Genomic DNA, 23200 nt, shown 5'->3' with positions numbered 1-23200 from the left:
TCTCTGCTCAGCAGGGAGCCTGCTTCTCCCTCTCTCTCTGCCTGCCTCTCTGCCTACTCGTGATCTGTCTGTCAAATAAATAAATAAAAATCTTTAAAGTATTACTGCTTCAAAATATAAATAAACTTTTACTGTCATTACCAGAATGAATAACTAAAGCATACCTAAAATAGTCATAAACATTTTGGGTGGCTATTTGTTTTTTTTAAAGATTTTATTTACTTGAGAGAGAGCGAGAGAGTAAGCAGAGTGAGGGGCAGAGGGAGAAGCAGATTCCCCGCGAAGCAGGGAGCCCGATGCTGGGACCCGATCCTGGGACTCCAAGATCATGACCTGAGCTGAAGGCAGATACCAACTGAAGCACCCAGGCACCCCTTGGGTGGCTATTCTTAATATATATTTCCACTACAATATTCATCACTTACTAAGTTTACCCTGAGAACATGGATAGGTTTTCAAGTGGTTGTCCTTTATAGAAAATACTCTGCACAGCATTTTTTTTTTTAAGATTTTCTTTATTTATTTGACAGACAGAGATCACGAGTAGGCAAAGAGGCAGGCAGAGAGGTGGGGGGGGAAGCAGGCTCCCTGCTGAGCAGAGAGCCCCGATGCGGGGCTCAATCCCAGGACCCTGAGATCATGACCTGAGCCGAAGGCAGAGGCTTAACCCACTGAGCCACCCAGGCGCCCCTCTGCATAGCATTTTAGAGTAGAACCTTTAAGTACGTGAACCAGATTAACTACTGCTGTAACAACTGTGTAACTGACTATTACTCATGCAATAAGCAAAATTGTGAAATGTTACTGGAAACTCAGGGGTGCCTGGCTGGCTCAGTCAGTAGAACATAGGACTCTTGATCTTGAGGTCTTGAGTTCAAGCCCCCATTTGGGCTTAGACCTTACTTTAAACAAACAAACAACAAAACTTAAAAGACTGATGGACCAAACAAGAACTCCTAATGTTGACAAATAAAATTTGATTGTTAAATAAATATAGCATATTTGAATTTTCATATACTAACATTGTTATTTTCTTAAAACATCTGAATATGAACTTTTAGTCAATTATAGACAAAATAAAGAATAAAAATAGAGAAACAACACCAAGGGTTAAACTATGGATTTTAGGGGTGTCTGGGTGGCTCAGACAGTTAAGCATCTGCCTTCAGCTCAGCTCATGGTTCTGGAGCCTGGGATCAAGCCCGAGTCAGGCTCCCTGCTAAGCAGGGAGTCTGCTTTTCCCGCTACCCCTCCTCCTGCTCCCTGTTGCTCTCACTCTCAAATAAACCTTTTAAAAAGTAAATAAAAATAAACCATAGACTTTAGGTAATAAGATATGACAATGTAGATTCTATGGCAAAAATGTATATAATGGGGGCACCTGGGTGGCTCAGTGGGTTAAGTCTCTGCCTTCGGCTCGGGTTGTGATCTCAGGGTCCTGGGATTGAGCCCCACATTGGGCTCCCTGCTCAGCAGGGAGCCTGCTTCCTCCTCTCTCCCTGCCTCTCTGCCTGCTTGTGATCTCTGTCAAATAAATAAATATTTTTTTTTTTAAAAATGTATATAATGGGGGCATCTGGGTGGCTCAGTTGGTTAAGCATCTGCCTCTTGATTTCAACTCAGGTCATGATCCCAGGGTCAGGAGATCGAGTCCTGGTGAGGGCTCCACAGCGGGCATGGAGCCTGTTTAAGATTCTCTCTTTTCCTCTTTGTGCGCCCCCCCACCTCCCTCTTTATTTATTTATTTTCGTGGGGGGTAATGATTTTATTTATTTATTTCACAGAGAGAGAACACAAGCAGGCAGAGGGAGATGCAGGCTCTCCACTGAGCAGGAAGCCTGATACGGGGCTCAATCCCAAGACCCTGGGATCATGACCTGAGCCAAAGGCAGATCTTAACCCACCAAGTCACCCAGGCTTCCCTCCCACTTCCCTCTTAAAAAAAAAAAAAATCAAGTATATAATAAAAAATGTTGCTAGTAGGGGAGGCTGTACATGTGTGGGAGCAGGGAGTATACAGGATATCTTCCTTTCTGCTCAACTTTGCTCTGAATCTCAACTGCTTAAAAAAAATTAAGTCTACTAAAAGAAATAGGCAAAGTCAGCTGTATCAGCCTTTAAAATAATCAAGTGTTGGGGCGCCTGGCTTGCTCAGTGGGTTTAGCCCTCTGCCTTCGGCTCAGGTCATGATCCCAGGGTCCTGGGGATCGACCCCTGCATTGGGCTCTCTGCTCAGCAGGGAGCCTGCTTCCCTTCCTCTCTCTCTGCCTGCCTCTCTGCCTACTTGTGATTTCTGTCTGTCAAATAAATAAATAAATCTTTAAAAAAATAATCAAGTGTGACTAGATTTCTCGCCCATCACTGTTAAACATTACACAACTAGAAAATTGGTAAAAATAGGTGTTTTAGAATTTGAGAATTCCATAGATTTTTAATTTTTATTTATTTTTTAAAAGATTTTATTTGACAGACAGAGATAACAAGTAGGCAGAGAGGCAGGCAGAGAGAAGGGGAAACAGGCTCCCTGCTGAGCAGAGAGCCTTATGCGGGGCTCGATCCCAGGACCCTGAAATCATGATCTGAGCCGAAGGCATAAGCTTAACCCACTGAACCACCAAGGCGCCCCAAGAATTCCATAGATTTTTAAAAACTATTGTATCCCTCATTTCCCTTGTGTAGTTCTAAGGAACAGAAATATCTGAAGAGACTTTAACATAGTAAGAACAACACGTTTTAGAGATCTAGATTTATGGCCCTGCATTGATATTTACAAATCATGTGACCTTGAGCAAAGTACCTCGCCTCTCCGGAGGCTGGCTCCTCATCTGTAATACAGGTAACACCCGCACTGTGACCAGTACAGTAACAACCTTACAACAGATTCAACATCAATGATGACTGTGAGTCTTAGTAGACAACACCGAATGGGAGCTCAATTCTAGTTCCAAAACAGTCATTCTACAAATCACAATTTCACCAAAGACTAATCGAGATTCCAAGGAATTGGTAACAATCAACTTTAGTATTTCCACTTTGTTACGTGACTGGATGTACGATGTGAATTCAAAGATGACTGAGAAATGGACCTCACTCGCTACGGAATATGCCGCTAGGGTGTGGCACTTCCCATTATCTCAGGGAAAAAACCTGGTAATAGAAAATTCAAAAACAGAAAAGGAAAACTTTACCTTTTCTTTGGCCAAACCACTTTCCGGAAAGAACACAGAGTGTGAATACTCGTAGCCACATCGTTGTAAGTGATCTGCTACTAGACAGTTAGAAGCGTCCACTAAGAGGGCACTCCCTTCCACTGAAATGGACCGGGGCTGCCGTTCTCCACTCAACACAGGCTGCATCAATTCGTGAATTAGCTGGTTGCGGAGGTGTGTCTAGCTCAAAAAAACAAAACAAAACCATGAAAAAAAGGGAAAAAAACTCAGCAGGATTATTTCACCGGAGATACACAGACCTATATATGAATTAGCATCCTTATTTCCAGAATGGTTCTGGACCCATGACCAAAAGCTAGCAACCATTCCCTAGATAACCCTGTGACACAAGTAGCCCACTGAGTTCTGGAAAAAACTCATTTTCACCAACTTCCAAGTTAACTTGGAACGTGGCTCGCCAGAATGTGAGCATACTCTAACTTCACTTCCCCAGGAACCCATTTCAGCAGCTTTTCACCAGGGTATCAAGTGCAGGAGACAATTTTGCACCTTCTCACCTCTCTGTGGGCTGCTAAACGATATGAAAATATTGGGCATATTGATCAAAACAAAACTGGGTTCCCAAAAGGGAAATCACATATGCAAGAGAGAAATCGGTAAACTCCAAAATATACTAAGATATACATCTGCATACAGTATTTACATCTCAAGACACTGAAGTATAATAACTTTCTTACATTTCATAAGTGAGAAAATGATAGTGTAAAGTGGGTCATTTTCTCAACGTTGTAACACTACCGTTACTCATCTGGGTTTTAACAAAATTCCCCAACTTACTCAGACTACTGGGTATTTGTTCTAGTCTATTTTGCATATCATCTGAAAACATACATTTGGGCTGAGTTTAAGAATACACTGCCTAGACTCATGGAGTTCAGCAGTAAATGATACCTAATGAATTCATATGAACAGAATACAAGCCAAGAAACAAATGGAGTTATTATACCTTTTTCTATCCTTTAGCTCAAGAGTAGAACAGTACATAATTACCAGTATAGAATAGGCCTTAGTATAGGTCTAAAGTCTCCTAGTTGGGGTGCCTGGGTGGCTCAGTGGGTTAAGCCTCTGCCTTCAGCTCAGGTCATGAGCTCAGGGTCGTGGGATCAAGCCCCACATCGGGCTCTCTGCTCAACGGGGAGCCTACTTCCTCTCTCTCTCTCTCTGCCTACTTGTGATCTCTGTCAAATAAATAAATAAAAATCTTTAAAGTCTCCTAGTTTAAAAAAAAAAAAAAAAAAGACAATTACACTTAACAGAATACGCATGCCCTGCCTCATCTAGTACAATTCAGTAACTGAAATAAAATGAGAGAACTTATAGCATTCTCCACCAGTAAAATTTAGAGGTGCTTTAATTAAATTTGTAACAACTAAAGAATATATTTAGATTCAGCTTAATAAAATGACTTAGGGTGTCTTGAAAACAAATACTGAAATATGATAAGATTTAGAAGAGTGACAGAAGGGCGCCTGGGTGGCTCAGTGGGTTAAGCCGCTGCCTTCGGCTCGGGTCATGATCTCAGGGTCCTGGGATCGAGTCCCACGTCGGGCTCTCTGCTCAGCAGGGAGCCTGCTTCCTCCTCTCTCTCTGCCTGCCTCTCTGCCTGCTTGTGATCTTTCTCTGTCAAATAAATAAATAAAATCTTAAAAAAAAAAAGAGTGACAGAAGCAGAAAAGAAAGTGGGGGGGGGGGGGGTGGAGCAAAGGACCTTACAGGTGAATCCCCACCTCAACAAACACAAAAAGCAAACCATCCAGCACTTGCTGGAAGGAATCCCACAACTGGTTGGGACTCTCCAGCAGCCAATATAAAGAGGGAAATCCATTCAGAATAATGTTCCTAAAATAGAAGTAAGTCCAATAACTGTTGCGGGGGGTGGGGGGGGGGACTGGAAGAGAAGAAACTTGTGTAGCCTCAGCACAACTCTCTCTAAAATTAAGAGCAGACTCAAAATAAGGAGAAAGACTTAATACATTCCATTTAATAGATACCAGACTTTGTACTTCACCAGAAAGTCTTTGCAAATACCCAAATAAAATGTTAATTAGGCCATTAAAAATTTCAATGAATTTTATGTTTTATTTTTTTTTAAGATTTTATTTATTTGACAGAGAGACAGAGATCCCAAGTAGGTAGAGAGGCAGGCAGAGAGAGAGGGGGAAGCAGGCTCCCTGCTGAGCAGAGAGCCTGATGTGGGACTCGACCCCAGGAACCTGAGATCATGACCTGAGCTGAAGGCAGAGGCTTACCCACTGAGGCACCCAGGCACCCCCTCAATGAATTTAAAAAATTAAAACTCATTCAGGCCACCGTCACTGAACTGAGAAAACACAAATTAGCTCAGACTTAGTAAGTAAAAATCTTGTCTTGCCACTGATAAAGCAGGGATAACATAACTGAACAGCCAGCTACACAAAGGAAACAGTATTTCTCTAGAAGATACACATTAGTAAAGTGAACAGAGGTAACATAATCCTGATACCAAACCCAAACAGGGACAGCTTAAAAAGGATAAGGATACATCAGTATCATTTGTGACTACAAATAAAACACTCTCAAATCTAATTCAGAAACATAGTAAAAGAAAGTATGCCATGGCCAGGAATCCAAGGATCATTCCACATTAGAAAGCATATTAATGCACTCTACACTACAATTAATTCCGACTGGGTTACAGAGTTAACTGAAATAAATAAATAAATAAATAAAACCTTTTTAAAAAATAGAGGATTTGTTCTTTTAGAGAACTGAGAATAATGAGCAAAAAAAAATAGATCTGACCATATTAAAAATGTACATCACTATTTAGAACCAAATTAGAACTGAATATCAAGATAAAGTATGGTTGCAAAATTGGAAAAGAAATTAAGTTCCTATTAAAAGAAATCTTATACATTAATAAAACACCACTGGGGCGGGGGGAACAGGCAAGGAACATAAACTGCCAATCCACAGAAAACATACCCATGGCCAGAAAACATGTGCAACCTCATTAATAATTAATGGATATTAAAGATTTTCCAATGTTTAAAAAAAATGTCATGATAGTATCACTGGAGAGATAAGCATTATTAAATTGCTGGTGGAGTATATACTGTTAACAATCTAGAACAAGACCCATATACTGAGAGCCTTAAAGCTCCGCCCTTGCGTGGCTCAGTCAGTTAAGCATCTGACTTCAGTTTGGGTCATGATCTCAGATCCCTGGGATGGAACCCAATAGGGCTCTGAGCTTAGCGGGGAGTCTGCGTCTCCCACTCCCTTTACCCCTCCCCTTGCTCTGGCACCCGCCCACTCTCTCTCTCAAATAAAATGTTTAAGAAAAAAAAGTTCAGGGGGACCTGGATGGCTCAGATGGTTGAGCATCTGCCTTTGGCTCAGGCCATCATCCCAGGGTCAGGGTCCTGCTTCTCCCTCTCCCTCTACTGCTCCCCCTGCTTGTGCTCTCTTGCTCTGTCAAATAAAATCTTAAAACAAACAAACAAACAAAGCTCGGGCTTTTGGTTCAGTAATGTCACTTAACCTAGACTAGGCAAAAAGTGAGAGATTCAATGAAGGAATGTGCCGGCCTGGGTATAATGTAAATCTTCAACAGGGAACTGCTACATAAATCACCCATACATTCAAAAACAAGCCTGGTGCCACTGAAAATGAGGATTTCAAGGAACTCTGAAGGACACAGGAAAATGTTCACCATATAATATCAGATTAAAAAGGAGAGGTGTCTGGCTGGCTCACTCAATGGAGCATGGGACTCTCGGTCTCCAGGTTGTGGGTTTGAGCTCTGCATTGGGGAATGGAGACTACTTTAAAAAAAGGTGGGGGGGGGGGCACCTGGGTGACTCAGTGGGTTAAAGCCTCTGCCTTCCGCTCAGGTCACGATCCCAGGGTCCTGGGATTGAGCCCCGAGTTGGGCTCTCTGCTCATCGGGGAGCCTGCTTCCTCCTCTCTCTCTGCCTGCCTCTCTGCCTACTCTCTCTGTCAAATAAATAAAATCTTAAAAAAAAAAAAAAAGACACTTATGCCAATTATTAGCTGTATTAGCAATGATGTTTCTCCATGTTTTTCTGTATTTTTCAGATTAATCTCAAGATTTAAGTTACCAAAACAATGGGAGAGAGAAAACTTTTTTTAAAAGCTCACTTTTCCCTCAACACTTTCTTTTAAAGAGAAGGAGAGGGGCAGGGGCAGAGGGAGGGGAAAAGACAGAATCTTAAGTAGGCCCCATCCCCAGCACAGAGCTGGTTATGGGCTGAGCACACAACCCTGATCATGACCGGAGCCGAAACTAAGAGCTGGAGGCTCAACTGACTGAGCTACCCAGGTGCCCCCTTAATTGGACATTTTAAATATAAAATATACTTTTGAAACGTATACAGTAATAAAAACATTTGAGCTAACCCTACTCTTTGCTGTTCATACGTGTACTAGTATCTGCGGCCCAACTATTTATACATTTCAATATATTTTAAACAAGAAATTTCCCATTCCCCAAATTACTCTCCGGTAAATCGTTCACCTACTGTTTTCCATATGGTGTCTATTTCTTTCATCCAAAAGCGAGTGCGATTACAAAACCACTTAATTCAGGACTTGCAAACCAGATTTATAAACCAGGCCCAACTTTACTAGAATGTGTTCCGTTTACAAAGCTACCCACTACCACCTTAATATCAGTCCAATAAACCTATGATTTGAATATGCTCTTTTAAGACCACTCAAACTCTAAACCATTTTTAAGACTTCCGTATTCCGTTACAAAGAGTTACAGAGGTACCTAAAATTGTAACTTAGCACTACAAACTATGGCTTGCTTTTTTAAAAGCCAAGACTTGAATGTCTTTAAATCTGGACTGCGTGTTACAGGTTAACTTGTAAAAGTTATGTAAAAGATATGGCTAAAACGGATACCTTGAGCGTGTCCAGTATACCCCGATCCTTAAACGTCTGGTAGAGCTTTTTTCGCAGTTCATCTTGACCCAACACGTCAGATTTGGGGCGCATAGTGAACTGGAAGAAAAAATGGTTACGGGTTACCTGGCAGGCAGATGGACCATGAATTTCTGAAAACAGACCAGGGGCCTCCCGGGAATCCGTAAGAAGCTGAGCAGGGGGAAGCAGCTACAGCGAAAACAAACAACAGGTTACGCTTCCACCGGTCCCTGGGGAGGAGCCAGTGTATCTACCCGAGCGGTTAGCAGCCAACTTCCCCTGCCCCCGACTTCCCCCACGCCCGTCCTGCCTCGGCCCGAGTTAACACCCCGCCCGAGCTGCAAGGCTCGGGAGGAGTCCGGCGTTCAGGGCTCGGTCTCTGCCTCGGGCCAGTCGGGAAGACCAGAGGAGCTGAACACTGTCTCTCGCTCTGAACTAGGAACTCCAACCGACTCGCACTTCCGTTCTCACTGGTTCTGACGGGTAGGCGGGGTCGAGGTCCACACGCGACTTTCCCACGCGGCTGGAGGGCGACGACCGGTAGTGAGGCAACAGGAGAAAACCGGGTACCAACCGGAATTCGCTGGGCTCAGCCTTGAGCCCGCCCTCCCCCGAGGCCCGCCAAACGGAACCGCCCTTCTCGGGAGTACTAGGGCGCACGCGCTGGGTTACGCAGCCCTCTGGCCGGAAGCTCCTCCCACCTCCCGCGAGATCGCAACCGCGGACTCTCGCGAGGATTGCTCGGGGAGTTCTGACAGAGGCTGCCAAGCGCCGGTCTGCTGAGGGAAGTGACTGGCTGTTTCCGTTGGCGGCATCTCCCCGCAGGTAGGAGATGGGGTGAGTAGGGGGCGGGAGGTCCAGGGGACGTTCCGGGTCCCGCGTGACGCGGGTTTTGGCCCAGTCTCTCCAGCCCGCCCGGGGACAACCGGATCGGACCCGGCCAGTCCCCGTTCGGTCACATCCCAGGCCACTGGGCCGACGCACGTTGCGTTTTAGCCCGCAAGTGTCGATCAGCTCGGGGCCTTTGCTTCATTTTGCCTTTCGCTGGGACATTCAGCTAACTCAGCGTTTTTTAAACGGCCGTACTGTTGTCATTTGGAGCTGGAAAATTTGTGGGCTCCGTCCGGTGAGGGGCGGGGATTAGTCCTCTCACAGGCAGCCCGATAGCTTGTAACGAAGTGCTTGGTAACACTGTCTCGAGTAAGTTTCCAGGTAACCTCAAAGGAGCAGCCCTAAGCTTGTCCTCTGGGCAGTTTGGAATAAATCTGTCAAGCCCAGAGTTTAAAGACTTGGTACACACGTAGGTACTGCCCTTTGATCACAGCCATCTTTCCTCCTACAGATCTTCCTTCCCAGTCGTTATCAGCACCAGGTCCTGGCAGTCACTGCTGGCTAATTAGAACTGGCTCACCAGCGATAACCCATTTGCCATCCCTCATCATATCCCTTTTCCTTGGGACCGCATTCATTATATTTGAAGGTAAGATCCTGCTGTGTCTTACTCCCAACCCCCAGAAAGGCCTTCCTGTTTAAACATGCTCTGTTCCCTCAGTAGCTCCTTTCCAGAGCATTCCTTACAACGTGCAGTTCAGTTATTGATCCTTTTAAAATGAGATTTCCAGAAGTGCGCTATGTTCCCTGGAGGTGTAATTAGTTAAAAGGACATGATCTTAGTGCAGCCTCAAATTGGCATTAGCGTTTTGGGTTACTGTATCAGACTACTGCCCCTTATTGAGCTTGCATTAAATGTAAACTTTTGGGTCCTTGTAGATGAACTGCTCTTAACCTAGGTTTCTCTCCTATTGTACAGTTTGGGGTGGTTTTTTTTTTCCCGGTTTTTAACCTTTTTTTTTTTTTTGCATTCTCTTAAATTCTATCTTGTTCATTTCACTTAAATTCTCTTAACCTGGAGGGATTGTTGAACCTTTGGTGTTGCCTTCCAGTCTATTAGCTGCCCAAGTGTGTTATCCTTCAATGTGATAAACTGTCCCTCACTTAAGCATTCAAAAAGTTGAGCTGAACTAGGTTAATGTCACACACACATTAACTAGGTTAATGTAGGGTTCCCTACAGACCCCATGCTGTCAACCGACTTGTACAATTTTAAGTTCTTTGGGCACTGACATTCAAGTCTGGTAGGAGTGGTCCCTCACTCAACAAATAAAAGGAGTGCTGCCTGCGCCCCTGTCCCCTTGGAGCTCTGACAGTACCACGGACTTCTCGGAGCCACACATCTCCAGTTTGTTCTCAGGTAGATACCAGGTTACTTCATACAATGATTTGCCATCTCCTGGATTTCTCTTCTAAAACAGAAAGTCTAGCCATTCAACTTTCTGTCAAACAGTTGTATAAAGCAGCAAAACAAAGAGGGGGGCAGAATGATTGTTGTATAAAACAGAAAGTCTAAGTTTGGCAGGGCTTGTTCTCATATAACCAGTACTTTGACTAACCACTTAATTTTTGTCTGGGGATTCACATTAATGAAGTTAATGTGAATTAAAACCTCCTAGCCTGTGTTCTGACCGGAGACAGGTATTTCATACATGTTTCTCTTGGTGTTTTAATCTATTCCAAAAGTACTCAGTTACAGAAGATAAGCCTTTGTTTCTGAAAACAAAGATAGGTAAGTAACACTTACCTATAGGCTAAGTGTTACTTACCTATCTCAGGTGGTTTGACGGTTTTGTTCCTGAGATTTCCCATGTCCCTGATGAGTATACAGCCACTTTTGTTAGTCAAAGATATAAGATTTGCTAAGACTTAACGATCTGTATTTGAGAGTTTTGTTTTTTTTTTTAATATACCTGTCTTGAGGTTCCTAGCCCGCCTAACTTTTTGTCACACTTGCTATTAGAAAATCATGCTCTTGGGGCGCCTGGGTGGCTCAGTGGATTAAGCCGCTGCCTTCGGCTCAGGTCATGGGATCGAGCCCCGCATCGGGCTCTCTGCTCTACAGGGAGCCTGCTTCCTCCTCTCTCTCTGTCTGCCTCTCTGCCTACTTGTGATCTCTCTCTGTCAAATAAATAAATAAAATCTTTTAAAATAAAAAAAATCATGCTCTTTGAGGGAGCGCCTGGGTGGCTCAGTGGGTTAAGCCTCTGCCTTTGGCTCAGGTCATGACCTCAGGGTCCTGGTGCTCGCTTCGGCAGCACATATACTAAAATGACCTCAGGGTCCTGGGATCGAGCCCCACATCAGGCTCTCTGCTCAGCAGGGAGCCTGCTCTCCCCAACCCCGACCCCGCGCCTGCCTCTCTGGCTACATGTGATCTCTCTCTCTGTCGAATAAATAATTAAAAAGGAAAAAAAAAAAGGAAAATCATGCTCTTGGAGAAAACTGAAGTTCAGCATGTCTACATCCTATGCACCAGGTGACCTTTCTCCCCTTCTTCCTGAATGTAGTCTAAGGAGGCTTTTGTTTTTAACTAATTTCACACACTTCCATTCATTTTGCGCTTCACAGCCCTTCTCATGCCCGGCTCACAGATACGTGATTATTTTTTTGTATTCATTACTAGTTAGTGCCCTCTTCCCGTTCAGGGTAGTCCAGAGCTTCTGGATCACCACATTGATTTTAGTTGTCGCTTCCTCTCAAACAGCTCAGATCACCTAGCCATCAGGGACAGCTACTGTTTTCATCCCAGGTGAGAGTCCTTGAGTCAACAAGTCCCATCAGTGGTTATGGGAGTTCCTTCACAAGTGTGGAAACTTCAACTTCTCACAAAGGTGCTGTTAATCATTTGATCACAGACCTCCCCAGTCAGGCCTCTGAGACCGTGAAGGCCTCAGCACTAGAACCTTCAGAAGGTTCTTTCCTGTGTTGAGGCCAGTTAATCCCAGCATGCCTCTCATTCCGGTGTTCCAGCTTCACCGGACACTGCCCCCGCTACTGCCCGCCTCCTCGCGGTTCCATTCCCCAAGTGTGGCACGCTGACTCTGTACTGGGCTCTGTGGGAAGCATTAGGGGGGCATGCTGGGCAAGAAAACCACTTAGATTACCCTCAGGTTTCCCCAGGTAGCTTCCCCCTAACGCACCACCGTCCCCCACTTCCTTCCCCTCCCTCCGACCTTCTACAGTGCTTTGAAACTCTTGTCCTGGGGTAAGTGAACTCCTTTTTCCCCTCAGTCTCCCTACAGAATGCACCTACGTTCTGTGAGCACTTCAAATATGTCCTTTCCCCCCTCATTCCTGCAGCGTTCTCGGCTCTGACGTGTGTGCTGTCTACTGCTATAACAAAGCTGAGTGGCTTAAACAGCACACGTATATTACCTTACGTGTGTGTGGCACAGACGTCCGCCGCGGGTCTCACTGGGCCGTGTTCCCTTCTGGAGGCTGTCGGGAAGAATCGGTTTCTTCGTGCTTTCCAACGTCCAGAGGCCGCTCGCCTTCTGGCCCTTTCTTCCCTCTTCAACGCTGGCAACGTTGCATCTCCGCGACACCCCTTACCCCCTCTACTATTGCGCTTCCTTCTGACCTTTTGGGCCTCTCTCTTCCACTTTTAAAGACCTTTGTGATTATGCTGGGCCCACCTGGCTAGTCCGGGCTGCTCTCCCTGTCCTAAGGTCCGCTGGCGAACCACCGCAGTTCCACTGCAGCTTTAATGAACATTCACAGGTTTTCCGGGTCAGGATGGGTCAGGGCGGGGCGTGCGGTTCCGGCACCACCACGTGCTCGGAATGGACGTGTTCATTTCATCCCTCTTTTTTTCCTTATTTCCTTTCCCGGTGAATAGACTCATCTTGATCCTCTGCTTCACCCCTCAGGCATTTGCAAACATCCTTGATTCTTCCCTCTTCCTCAGTTCCCCAGTTTAACCCATTGCCAAGTTCTGTGTAGCCATCTCCTCCCCACCTGGAGACTTCGTCTTGTTAGGAGAGGCTTGAAGGGCCCCTACTTTAGGTGATGGGGAAATGGAGCAGACACACACTGTTGGAGCTCACACAGACACCGGCAGCTGCTTCACTTACACTAAGTAACACTTCGTGGATGGAGGAAAGCGGTTGCTTCTTTTGTATCACAGACTGGAGTACTAAGTAACACTTGCTTCCTGGGTGGAGGGAAAGTAGACTTGGCAGAACTTAAAACATTTCAGATCATTGTTACAGAGCCAATTCAGAGGCCACCGTCCAAAACAGTAGCGACCGACCGCATGTGGCTTTTTACCTAAACAAAGTGAAAAACTCAGTTCTGCGGACACAATAGCCACCACACTGGACAGTGCCGATACAGAACGTTTCTCTCCCCGTGGAAAACTGAGTGTATCAGACGGCACAGAATTCTAAAGTGTCTCATTTTTGCCTACCACCTTGGCATAATAAACCTCAAATACTAAGTGATGCAGACATTCCCTTCCAAGACAATGTGGTTGTAGTCTCCCAAGATTTCCATTTCTTCCACTTCACCTTCCAGTTTTGCCTGCAGAGTCGAACAGTCGCATTACTTGTTCAGCTGCTATGAAATCAAATTATTGGCAGTTCAAGTTCTGTCCAGCTGTAGAGCCTATGACCCGATCTTTATGTGGTGCTTCCTCCGTTCCCTTTCTGTTTATCGTCACCCTGTACTGACATTACGCAGGCATGGGAATGAGGGTTTTCTTCCTTAGATGTGTATTGTTTGCTGCTGCTGCTTAAATGTTTATGTGGCAGAAATGAAGCCCTTCCCTTGGCAAACTCCAGCTGCAAACTCGTATTCCAATTAAGGACATCATTGTCGACTTTGTTCAGATTCAAAGTTCTCATCCCTTTGCCCCTTGACAATTTCTTTCAGTCTCGAGAATTGTTGCTAATTCTGCTAGCTTTGCAGAGCTTTCACATCATTCCTGCCTGTCTTGTTATCCAGTTTCACTGTTGGGGCCTTTTCCCCCCGTCTTTCCCCAAGACACTTGCTGTAAAGGATCAGACGGTCTCCGTTGCAGCTGCTCAATCCGTCATTTTGTTGGCGGGCAAAGGCCGCCTTCAGCAACAATAAAAGAATGGACAAGGCCAGATTTGGCCTGCAGGATGCAGTGTCCCAACACCTGCCCCGAGTGACATTCTAAATTCCCTTTACCTCATCATGCCAGAAGAACGTCTTGTTTGCCTCCTCTTCCAGTCGTGGGCCTTCCACTTCCAGAGTTCAAAGTGCCAGTTGTGCCTTGATTTCCTTAACAACAGAGGTTGTATTCATTAGGAAAACATTTCAGGTTTTCTCACGCTCAGTGTGATTCAGCAGAAGTCCCAGTGAGGCTTGATGAGCCCTGGGCTCTGACACACCTCACTGTACCTGCCCTGAGACGGTGTACTCTCAGTTAGCCAGGTGGCTGCCCCATGTGGAGGCCTTAAGGGTCAGCACGTCTCCGCATGCGTATGCTCCTCTGTGTCATTGTAGAGAGCCCGATATCGTGCCTCGTGCTTCACATGCATTTCGCTGTATAATCCTCAAGGTCACTGTAAGGGATCTCTGATGGCTGCCTCTGTCTCACCGGGGAGGAAACTGGCATTGGGAGTTTAGGGACTGTGCCTGTGGTCATGTTTCCAGTAAGTGGCAGAGGTAGACCGGAACCTAGGTTTGTCTGATGCCAAAGACCCCGCGCTAGAAGTACATAAATCCTTCCACCCATCTGTCTGTTCACCCAGATTTTGATTGTGCTAAAAGCCACAGAGTCCCTGATTTCCCCCCCACAACCAACCCCACCCCCCAACACTTTCTCTTCATTTCCTTAGCAAACCTATAAATACCAGTTCTAAGATTTCTTAACACCGCAAGTGTCTTTCTTTTTGGATTATGGTTTCTTTCATCTTTTCTAGAATACAAAATTGTATCTTCCTTTTTTTTTTTTTTTTTTCTCTTTTAGTAAGCCCTATATCCAACACGCAGCTTGAACTCTCAACCCCGACATCGAGAGTCACACACACACCACCGACTGAGCCAGCCGGGCGTCCCATGTCTTCCCTTCTTACGAATGCTGTTTGAGGAGGCATATCATAGGCTCTTGCATTTGCAGAGACTTAGATTGATAGCATACATTGTTCAGGTAGAAAGAAGACAAAACCAGCACCCTTTATCAATTTCTCCCAGTGTTAGTGCTAATAATGCTAACTGGTCCCATCCAAGTTTGTTCCAGCTTGCTCTGAATGTTCTTTTGGGGTCATGAGAATGTTGTTTATACAATTTTGTATTAGAAGTCTTCCAGTTTCCCTGTGAAAATAAGGTACTGGATTCTATAGGACATATCACAGACCTAATTTGTATAGTCCTAAAGCCATTTGTCTATGGCGATATACTGGAAAACGTGACAAGCTTTGTGGTCTCCTCTTCTACAATGTCAGGTTTAAGTAAAAAATTGAATTCTAGACTTCTTGTTAACAATTTTTCATTTTCAGTATGGAAATTTTCAGTATGGAGTACTGAAAACATGTTATTTTCATTTAACTAGGAGCTATATATTGAAGACAATGTCTGGAAGCTTCTACTTTGTGATTGTGGGCCACCATGATAATCCGGTTTTTGAAATGGAATTTTTGCCAGCTGGAAAAGCAGAATCCAAAGTGCGTATGGAACCTTTAAAAATTCTGTAAGAATTCTTATGTTGTTGTAATGATAATGGTGTGGCACAATTTGACAGCTGGGAGAGACCCCGACAGATGAGGTAACTGGAATCTGCCACAATTAAATGAGGCTTGCCCTGCAGTCCCACAGGTTGAAAGAAGCCGGCCAGGGAACAGTCTCTGAGTGGCTTACTCATCCTTTGATTCACCACACACTTGGCACATACTAACTAGCAGGATGCTCTGGGTCTCTTCTCTGATATGTAGCTCACTGTGTCACCCGTTCTGAGAAGCTGCTCCCTGAGCACATAGGAACATAGTCCACCTGTTGTGGGACTGGAAGAACAGCTGTTACTGACTGGAAATGCCATGAGAGCCCATTCTGTCCAGGGGAATTACACTTCTCATCAGGACCTACAGAGTAGGGCCATCTACACCTGGGAGGGCAAGAGACCCTTGCCTCCAAGCCCCGCTGGCCCTGAGACTCCAGCAGTTTCCAGTGCCCTTCTGCCCCCGCTGCCAGCTGGGTGGAGCCCGCATGCCATTCTCTCCAGTGACACCACCCAACTTGCTTGTCGCCAGTAATGGTTCCAGAAAAACCAGCTTGGTTCAAGAACATGCCATGCAGAGTAAACATGTAGAATCTTGAGACGAGGATACGTGGGGCCTTCCATCTTTCTGCACTGCTCCACATTGCTCATGAAAAGTTGGGCTGGGTTTCTCCCAACTCCAAAATAAGCTTTCACATCCCTTAAGAATTGATCTTTGAAATTAACTGTAACACATCCAGTGTGTGATGCTTTTCAACTATTTAAATCTTGCCACAAAAATAAGATAGAAATGTGGTTAAGGTATTCTCTGTCAGGTGGCTGTTGCTACATTATGGTCGCACATTCCTGTGAGCGTGGTGCTCATTAGAACTTGCTACGGAGGCATCTCTGTAGCAGTGGCTGCTGTGTGGTACAGGGCTACTTACATCGTTTCTGTGGACTTGTGGGAGGCAAAGCTGTGCCTATAGAAACACTCTGTGGCATGACTTGCCCTTAGTTCCTTCTCCTGCTACCACTCACCTTAAAGCATTTCCACATTTTTCTTCTAAGTGATGATCCCATGGAAAACACTGCTGTAAGCCAGACACAAAACACATCGATTTCTCTAGGGACGAAATTAGCTTCGTCATGGTGATGTGAGTGGAGTAAACATGCCTGATCTGTGCAGGGGATTCCAAGCAACTGGCAGCCTTCCTCCAGCCCCGTCCCAGGAACAGCCTCCGCAGCAGGGAGGTCATATTACGTTGCCTTTCCCAGGGCTGTCATAACAGAGCACCACACACCCGGCAGCTTAGAGTAAAAGCGGCTCATTGTCTCACGGCCTGGAGGCCAGAAGTCCAAGCACAATGCGTCTAGGCAGGGCCAGGCCCCCGGTGAAGCTGCTAGGGGAAGATCTGTTCCAGGCCTCTCTTAGCTTCTGGTAGTTGCTTGGCATGTGGCCACAGAACCCCAGTCTTCACATGGCATTCTTGCTGTGTGTCCGTCCCTACATGCCCCTTTCATAACTATGCCAGTGACGCTGGATTAGGGCCATCCCACTCTAGCACGCCAACACCAGCCGCAGTGACCGTCTCTCCAAAGAAGGCCACGTTCTGAGGTCCTGGGTGGGGTGGTGGGTGGTTAGGACTTCAGCAGAAGAATTCAGCTCAACCCGTTACTGGAAGTCTTCATGAAAAGTTTATTTTGAAATAAAGAATTCCACAGGGCTAAGACTCCCAGGTTGTGAATTCCCTCTCCACATTATGGGGGACAGTCCCACCTCCAGTTAAGCCCACGAAAAGGACACTCGGCTCTGACAGGACTGTCTCCTGATGTTGAGACCGGTGACTACTCACAGCTGGGGCTGAGCATGGCCTCCCGCCACTCCCAGGTCCCCCAGTCACCTAAGCTCCATTCACCCGAAAGAGGCCAACGCCAAGCCTGTAAGAGTGCCACCTCCTCAGCCATCTCCGCTCACCAAGTGTCACCATGTCCCAGGGCCTTCCCTGCCCTTTTCCCCTGCTGACCCTGAGACCCATGCCGATGTCACTTCCGTGTAGCTCTCCTTCGCCACCTCCTTAGCTCTCCAGCCTACCACCACCTGTCCGCTAGCCAGAGCCACTTACGTAATTTTTCGTAAATACGTATTATTCATTATTTAATAAATTATTTATTATTCATAAATATGTATTTATTTTTCAAAAAATAAATTTTTTCCTCTAAAAAGATAGGAGGATGTTTAAAGCAGAATCTCTATTTTTAACCTACTGTACTTCACACACTTAATCACCAAATTTCATAACTTCCTTCTTGCAAAATTAAACAAATAATCTATATTGTTTCTTGAACACCAACATTTCACTTATTAACTGGCTGTTTCCATTTGTTGAGTCTCAGATAGCAAATAGAAAAGAGTATGATGTGAAAACACTTTTCTAAGTGTTCTCTAAGATCTTTTCTAAGTCCCATGACAGTAATAAATGAGGCAGCAGCAGATGCCCCCTACCCCCAAGAAGACTGTGTACAGAATTTCCAGCATGAAATGTTGGTGTTCTCGATGCCGGCTGGGAATGTTAATCTGTTGCTACTCACGTTGTCCTCTAGGACGATCATCGTCATCTGAACCAGTTCATAGCTCATGCTGCTCTTGACCTCGTAGACGAGAATATGTGGCTGTCCAACAACATGTACTTGAAAACTGTGGACAAGTTCAATGAGTGGTTTGTTTCGGCATTTGTCACTGCAGGTCATATCCTTATCTTTTACAAAAAGATCTCTAACTAAAGGTTGGCTAACACACTAGAACAACATGGCACATAGATGCCAGACTGAGAGTCTGGACTTTAAGTGTCAGGTAAAAACTGCCATTTAAGGGGCTACTGTTATGGGGGGGGGGGGAGCATTTAATATTTTTAACAGATAATTTTGTTTAACAGATACTTTTAGAACCAAGTCTCAAATAAAGCTATGGTTAAGCTGAACCATTAGGTTGATTTTACTTCATTCTGTAGTGACTTTCTAACTTAGAAAGATTGTGTCCTCTGATAAAAGTTACCGAACTTCAAACGCAGTTTACATATTTGGTTTTTCCATCACAAAATACAATGCATGTGACTCATTTGAAGGATATCGTATCACCTGACAACTTTTCATTTTTCATTTCTATTAAGATTATACCTTAATTCTTTCACATATGAGATTTATTATGCTCCATGACATAAGGCAAGAAGATGGAATAAAGAATTTCTTCACTGATGTCTATGATTTATACATAAAGGTATGGTATGCTCCCTAACTTTTCTGATTTGATTGTAAAAAGGGATTCCGAGAGGAAACTGGCCTGTGGCGGTAACTCCCTTGTACTGTGGTTTTCATCTCAGACTAGTTGCCCCCCAGTCGAAATGACCCCTGGAAGCTCCCTCACAGGCAAGTCTTCACCACCAGGCTAACATGTATTTAGGACAGAACTCATGGTAGTTGTTTTTAAACTGGTTTCAGTTTCCCCCCTTTGGCACATATAGTTGATTTTATTAGGGAACCCTAAAAAGAGAAGGAAGCAGGCTACAAAAAGGAAATTGCTTCATAATTTTAATCTAAAATGTATACTTACTTTACAAGTAAGTTACACAGCAATGATTATAGATCACAAACTGTCAGGAAGTTTACCAAATAGTTCCTCAAGGGTAATGGTGCCACTCACATTTCTTGATATTTAGAAAAAATAAAATAGTAGTAGGATGTCTATGGTTAAACTGCAGGGCTAACAGTCTGTTCGTATTAATTTTTTTTAATTTTTTATTTATTTGACAGACAGAGATCACAAGTAGGCAGAGAGGCAGGCAGAGAGAGAGGGGGAAGCAGGCTTCCCACTGAGCAGAGAGCCTGATGCAGGGCTCGATCCCATGACCCTGGGATTATGACCTGAGCCGAATGCAGAGGCTTAACCCACTGAGCCCCTCAGGTGCCCCTGTTCGTATTAATTTTAAATGGTCTGTATTTCGACAAGATTTTTTATATAACAGCACAGTTAATATTCCTGGTCAGATTTAGCAAATAAAAATATTTAGCTCTTAAAAAGATAAGACAACATCAAGTAGATTAAGGTATAAAAACTATTTAACGCCTTTGCCTAATTAGTGATTCACATGCATTATGATACACTCATTACACTATTTAAGAACCTGATCATTTAGCCTGTGTTAAAGGAGTATATTCAAAACCTGATTGTTAAAAATTACTATATAAGGGTAATTTAATATAGCAGCAATGTGGTATAACTTTTTTTAAAACTGTGAGCATATGGTGGATTTTTAGTTTTATGCAGCCAAAGGGCCTTATAGATAAACCCATACATTTATAATTAATGTGAGTAGATTAGTATTTCACACAGAGGGTGAATCCCGAGAGTTCAGCTTGCAGAGGCAGCCCTGATCAGACCACCATTAGTTTTGCCACAGGCACTTCTCAAAACTGAAACACTAAGACAAAAATCTCCTCAAGGGGGCATTACTATTTAACAACGGAACATTTTTGTTGAAACTTAAAAATGTGGTCTTCAGACTTTTGTTTTAGATGTCTTTGATGATTTAATTTAGACCTTTAAAATAATTTCCTTCTAGAGATCTAGGATTTGTCAGCCTTGGTACTTTGGCAAGCTTACTAATACCTTCTTCTTTCCTAGTTTGCAATGAATCCATTTTATGAACCCAATTCTCCTATTCGATCAAGCGCATTTGACAGAAAAGTTCAGTTTCTTGGGAAGAAACACCTTTTAAGTTGAATGCGGAAAAATCTGGAAATAAACAATACCACTACAATGGGGTATTCTCAGGAATGTGTACGTTGTAAGTAACTTGACTAAATAGCCTGGAAGTTTTACTTGTAGTATAAATTTATCTAAACCTAATGAAATTCCTTGTATTATTTCAAAACAGTACATTCAGTTTCTTAATGATTATCAACAGATTATCAATATTTGCTTGTGAAGAGTGTTATTTATAAACTCTTTATAACCTTGAAAGTATCTTTATTCTAAAACTTAAAGATGAGCTTTTGACTTTACTCATTCAGACAGCTTGATCTTGGTGTCGCAATTCAGAACTAAATGTCATTGTCAAGATTTTGATAGACAGATTTAAGTTTCTGCCGTAGGGAATGAAGCTGATAGCGTGTGCGTGGGCTTCTATACATCTGTACTGTTATAAAACCACGCGGGCAGTATGCCTAGCACTCCACAAAAGCCGAAGCAAGCAGCTTTTGTGGTGCCAGACACCACAGGCCCGTCTCCGTCAGAGTGATTCTGCTATAGATCAAGAATCCATGTTTGTAAAATGGGAGGCCGGGACCAAAGTGACAGGTTATGTTCTTATATTGTCTTTCCCTCCGACAGTAAACTAAAGTAAGCAAACTTGTTGACAGTTATAATAGTAAAAAGTTGTAATTCTGGAATTGTAAACAAAGAAAAGTTTATATTACATTAACATTTGCATTGTTAGCTTTTTTAGGCTGTATACCAAGGGGGTGGGGAGTGGTCTGTAACCAGTGGGATCTTACTGTAAACTACTCAATGTCCATTTAAAAACAAGTACTATAACCAGATATTTTCTGTGCTAATTGTGAGCACTTAATTTTTTCCATCCTGAGTAACTTGAGCAAGTAGTTCTAAGTTTGGTCTCATACCTTTGTGTGAAGTTGCTACCATAATTTTTTACCCTATCTATTTATTTGATTTCTTTAATAAAGATGTTTGTCCAAGATTATGGAAGTTCGGTCAAATTTTGAAAGTGTTGCTTACGCTGCTACCGCTACTGTTTTAGTCCTATTCCCCCTAGTGAGAGTCTATAAGCTATTACCTTAACCCATTTTCTAGAACTCAGATGCCCTCAAACTAGGTACCAGAGCTTTGGGAGTGGGAAGATACCCCGCTAGAAATCGAGGAAGGTTTGAGCTGTGCTCACTGCAGAGACCCTGGTGTGTACTTACCGCATCCCACCGGCTCTGCCCTCCATGAACAGACCGCACGGAGAGCAGCAGGAGGTTCTGGGAGCCCTGCAAACCCTGAGCCCTTCCTCTAGGCTCGTGAGGGAAGCGGGAACAAGGACCGCAGGCCCCGCGTGAGTACGTCACTGCAGTCCGGCACCACGGTGTGTGTGTGCAGGAGCGTGAAGCCAGCCCACTGCCACGCTTGGGGGCGGATGGGACGCCAGATGTGAGCTGCACAGGACGAGCACGTGGGCCGCAACAGTGTAGGGGAAAGCTGCCCCGGGCACATGGACACCTCAGTGTAAGGGGACGGGTGTGAGGGGACAAACCAGGGGCTGGTACTTAAGAAAGCAGGGAAGTCGGCAAGCTTAGATCTGGCCGTACCGGACGTCACACAGGTTCAGGAACACAAGAGCGACGGGATGACATCACGGGCATGAGGCCCGCTGAGCACACGTGTCAGTACCACGTCAGGGCTACGTTCGCACGCCCAGAGGGACCCAAAGACGACACACAGTTCCGATCCTGTCCTCTTCCGTTTCCCAGATGCTTCACCGCTGCCCACGTTTTCCTCGTAAGTAGAGGGGGATGACGTTTCACTCACGTCAGCCCTTTCTGGTTGTCAGTCCACAGTGGTGGCTTTGCACAATCCAGACAGTGCGCGGGTCCGCTTTTCCATCTCACTGGCCCCAAGCCACGGGTGTCCACGGCGTCATGACACGCAAGGGAAAGCTTACACACGTTTCTACAGAAATGTAAAACTCAAGGCTTTCTCTTAAGGGACATCTAGGACGTTTTCACTTCCACTAGGGAATTCTCCCCAAGGTGACAGACATTGCCCCGCTGATGGGACTGTACTTTCCCATCTTGCACACTGCGCACCGTTATTTGCCACGCGGGCTGCAAACGTACAACTGTCCGTTCTCCAAGTTCAGTCGTCCGCCTTTTCCGTAGCGCTGAGTTGTCTCAAAGGCTTTACGGGAGCACAGAAGCACACGCTGTCACAGAGCTGGTCTGACGCCATGTGTCGAGCACGGGCACTGCAACACGGGGGCCTTCCCTCGCCACACTGGGGGGGCACGCAGACCGGCCCTCCCGCTGGCCTCCTGGGGGCTCTGCAGGTCCTTCCACCAACCCCGCCGCCTCCGGCCACCGACTGCTTTCTTCCCCAGCTCCTGTTTTCTCGGTATTTCTCAGCTTTCTTTAGGTAACACCAGCCAATCAAAAGACTTTTTTGTTCCTAAAAGACTTCTCACTTCCTAAAAAGTCAGATCTGCAGCTACCTCTCCCGGCCTGTTGAAGAGCTTTCCCCCTCAGTTCGTTGTAGTGTCTTTGAAGGCCGCAGCTCCTGGCAGTTCTGTTCCCCCTCAGTGGTCCCATTTCAGTCCTGTGCTCGGTCAGCCAGCCCCGCTCACTGGATCCCTTTGAGTCACGGTGTTCAACTGCATTTCTCTCCTTGCTCGCCAGCCTGTCTTTACACACATGAAGATCTGTTCCCTTG

The 23200-nt window shown here is 44.9% G+C and overlaps 2 protein-coding genes across 7 annotated transcripts in view; one reads left to right on the top strand and one right to left on the bottom strand.

Annotated features, from left to right (window-relative positions):
• Positions 1 to 8913, bottom strand: part of OFD1 (OFD1 centriole and centriolar satellite protein) — a 46717-nt gene extending 37804 nt beyond the window's left edge. For 2 of the 6 annotated variants that reach the window (XM_045994905.1, XM_045994904.1), the window contains exons 1-3: positions 8616 to 8913; positions 8142 to 8240; positions 3189 to 3389 (exon numbers count right to left, since the gene is read on the bottom strand). In XM_045994905.1, coding sequence (XP_045850861.1) covers positions 3189 to 3389; positions 8142 to 8234 — 294 coding nt within the window. In that variant the 5' untranslated portion in view covers positions 8235 to 8240; positions 8616 to 8913. Of the gene's footprint in view, positions 1 to 3188; positions 3390 to 8141; positions 8241 to 8472 lie in introns of all 6 variants that reach the window. The other 4 variants (XM_045994902.1, XM_045994901.1, XM_045994900.1 and 1 more) reach the window with 4 other exon arrangements.
• Positions 8854 to 21473, top strand: TRAPPC2 (trafficking protein particle complex subunit 2). Its single transcript, XM_045994906.1, has 6 exons — positions 8854 to 8987; positions 9505 to 9642; positions 15577 to 15688; positions 18322 to 18466; positions 18909 to 18994; positions 20399 to 21473. Exons 3-6 carry the CDS (start codon positions 15596 to 15598, stop codon positions 20495 to 20497), a joined length of 423 nt encoding a protein of 140 aa, XP_045850862.1. The 5' UTR covers positions 8854 to 8987; positions 9505 to 9642; positions 15577 to 15595; the 3' UTR covers positions 20498 to 21473.
• The last annotated feature ends 1727 nt before the right edge of the window (positions 21474 to 23200 follow it).

The sequence above is a fragment of the Meles meles genome, chromosome X (assembly GCF_922984935.1).
Source record: "Meles meles chromosome X, mMelMel3.1 paternal haplotype, whole genome shotgun sequence".
In the NCBI taxonomy this organism is placed as follows: Eukaryota; Metazoa; Chordata; class Mammalia; order Carnivora; family Mustelidae; genus Meles; species Meles meles.
The sequence above is the reverse complement of the archived record's forward strand: the minus strand, read 5'-3'. Positions and strand labels throughout refer to the sequence as shown.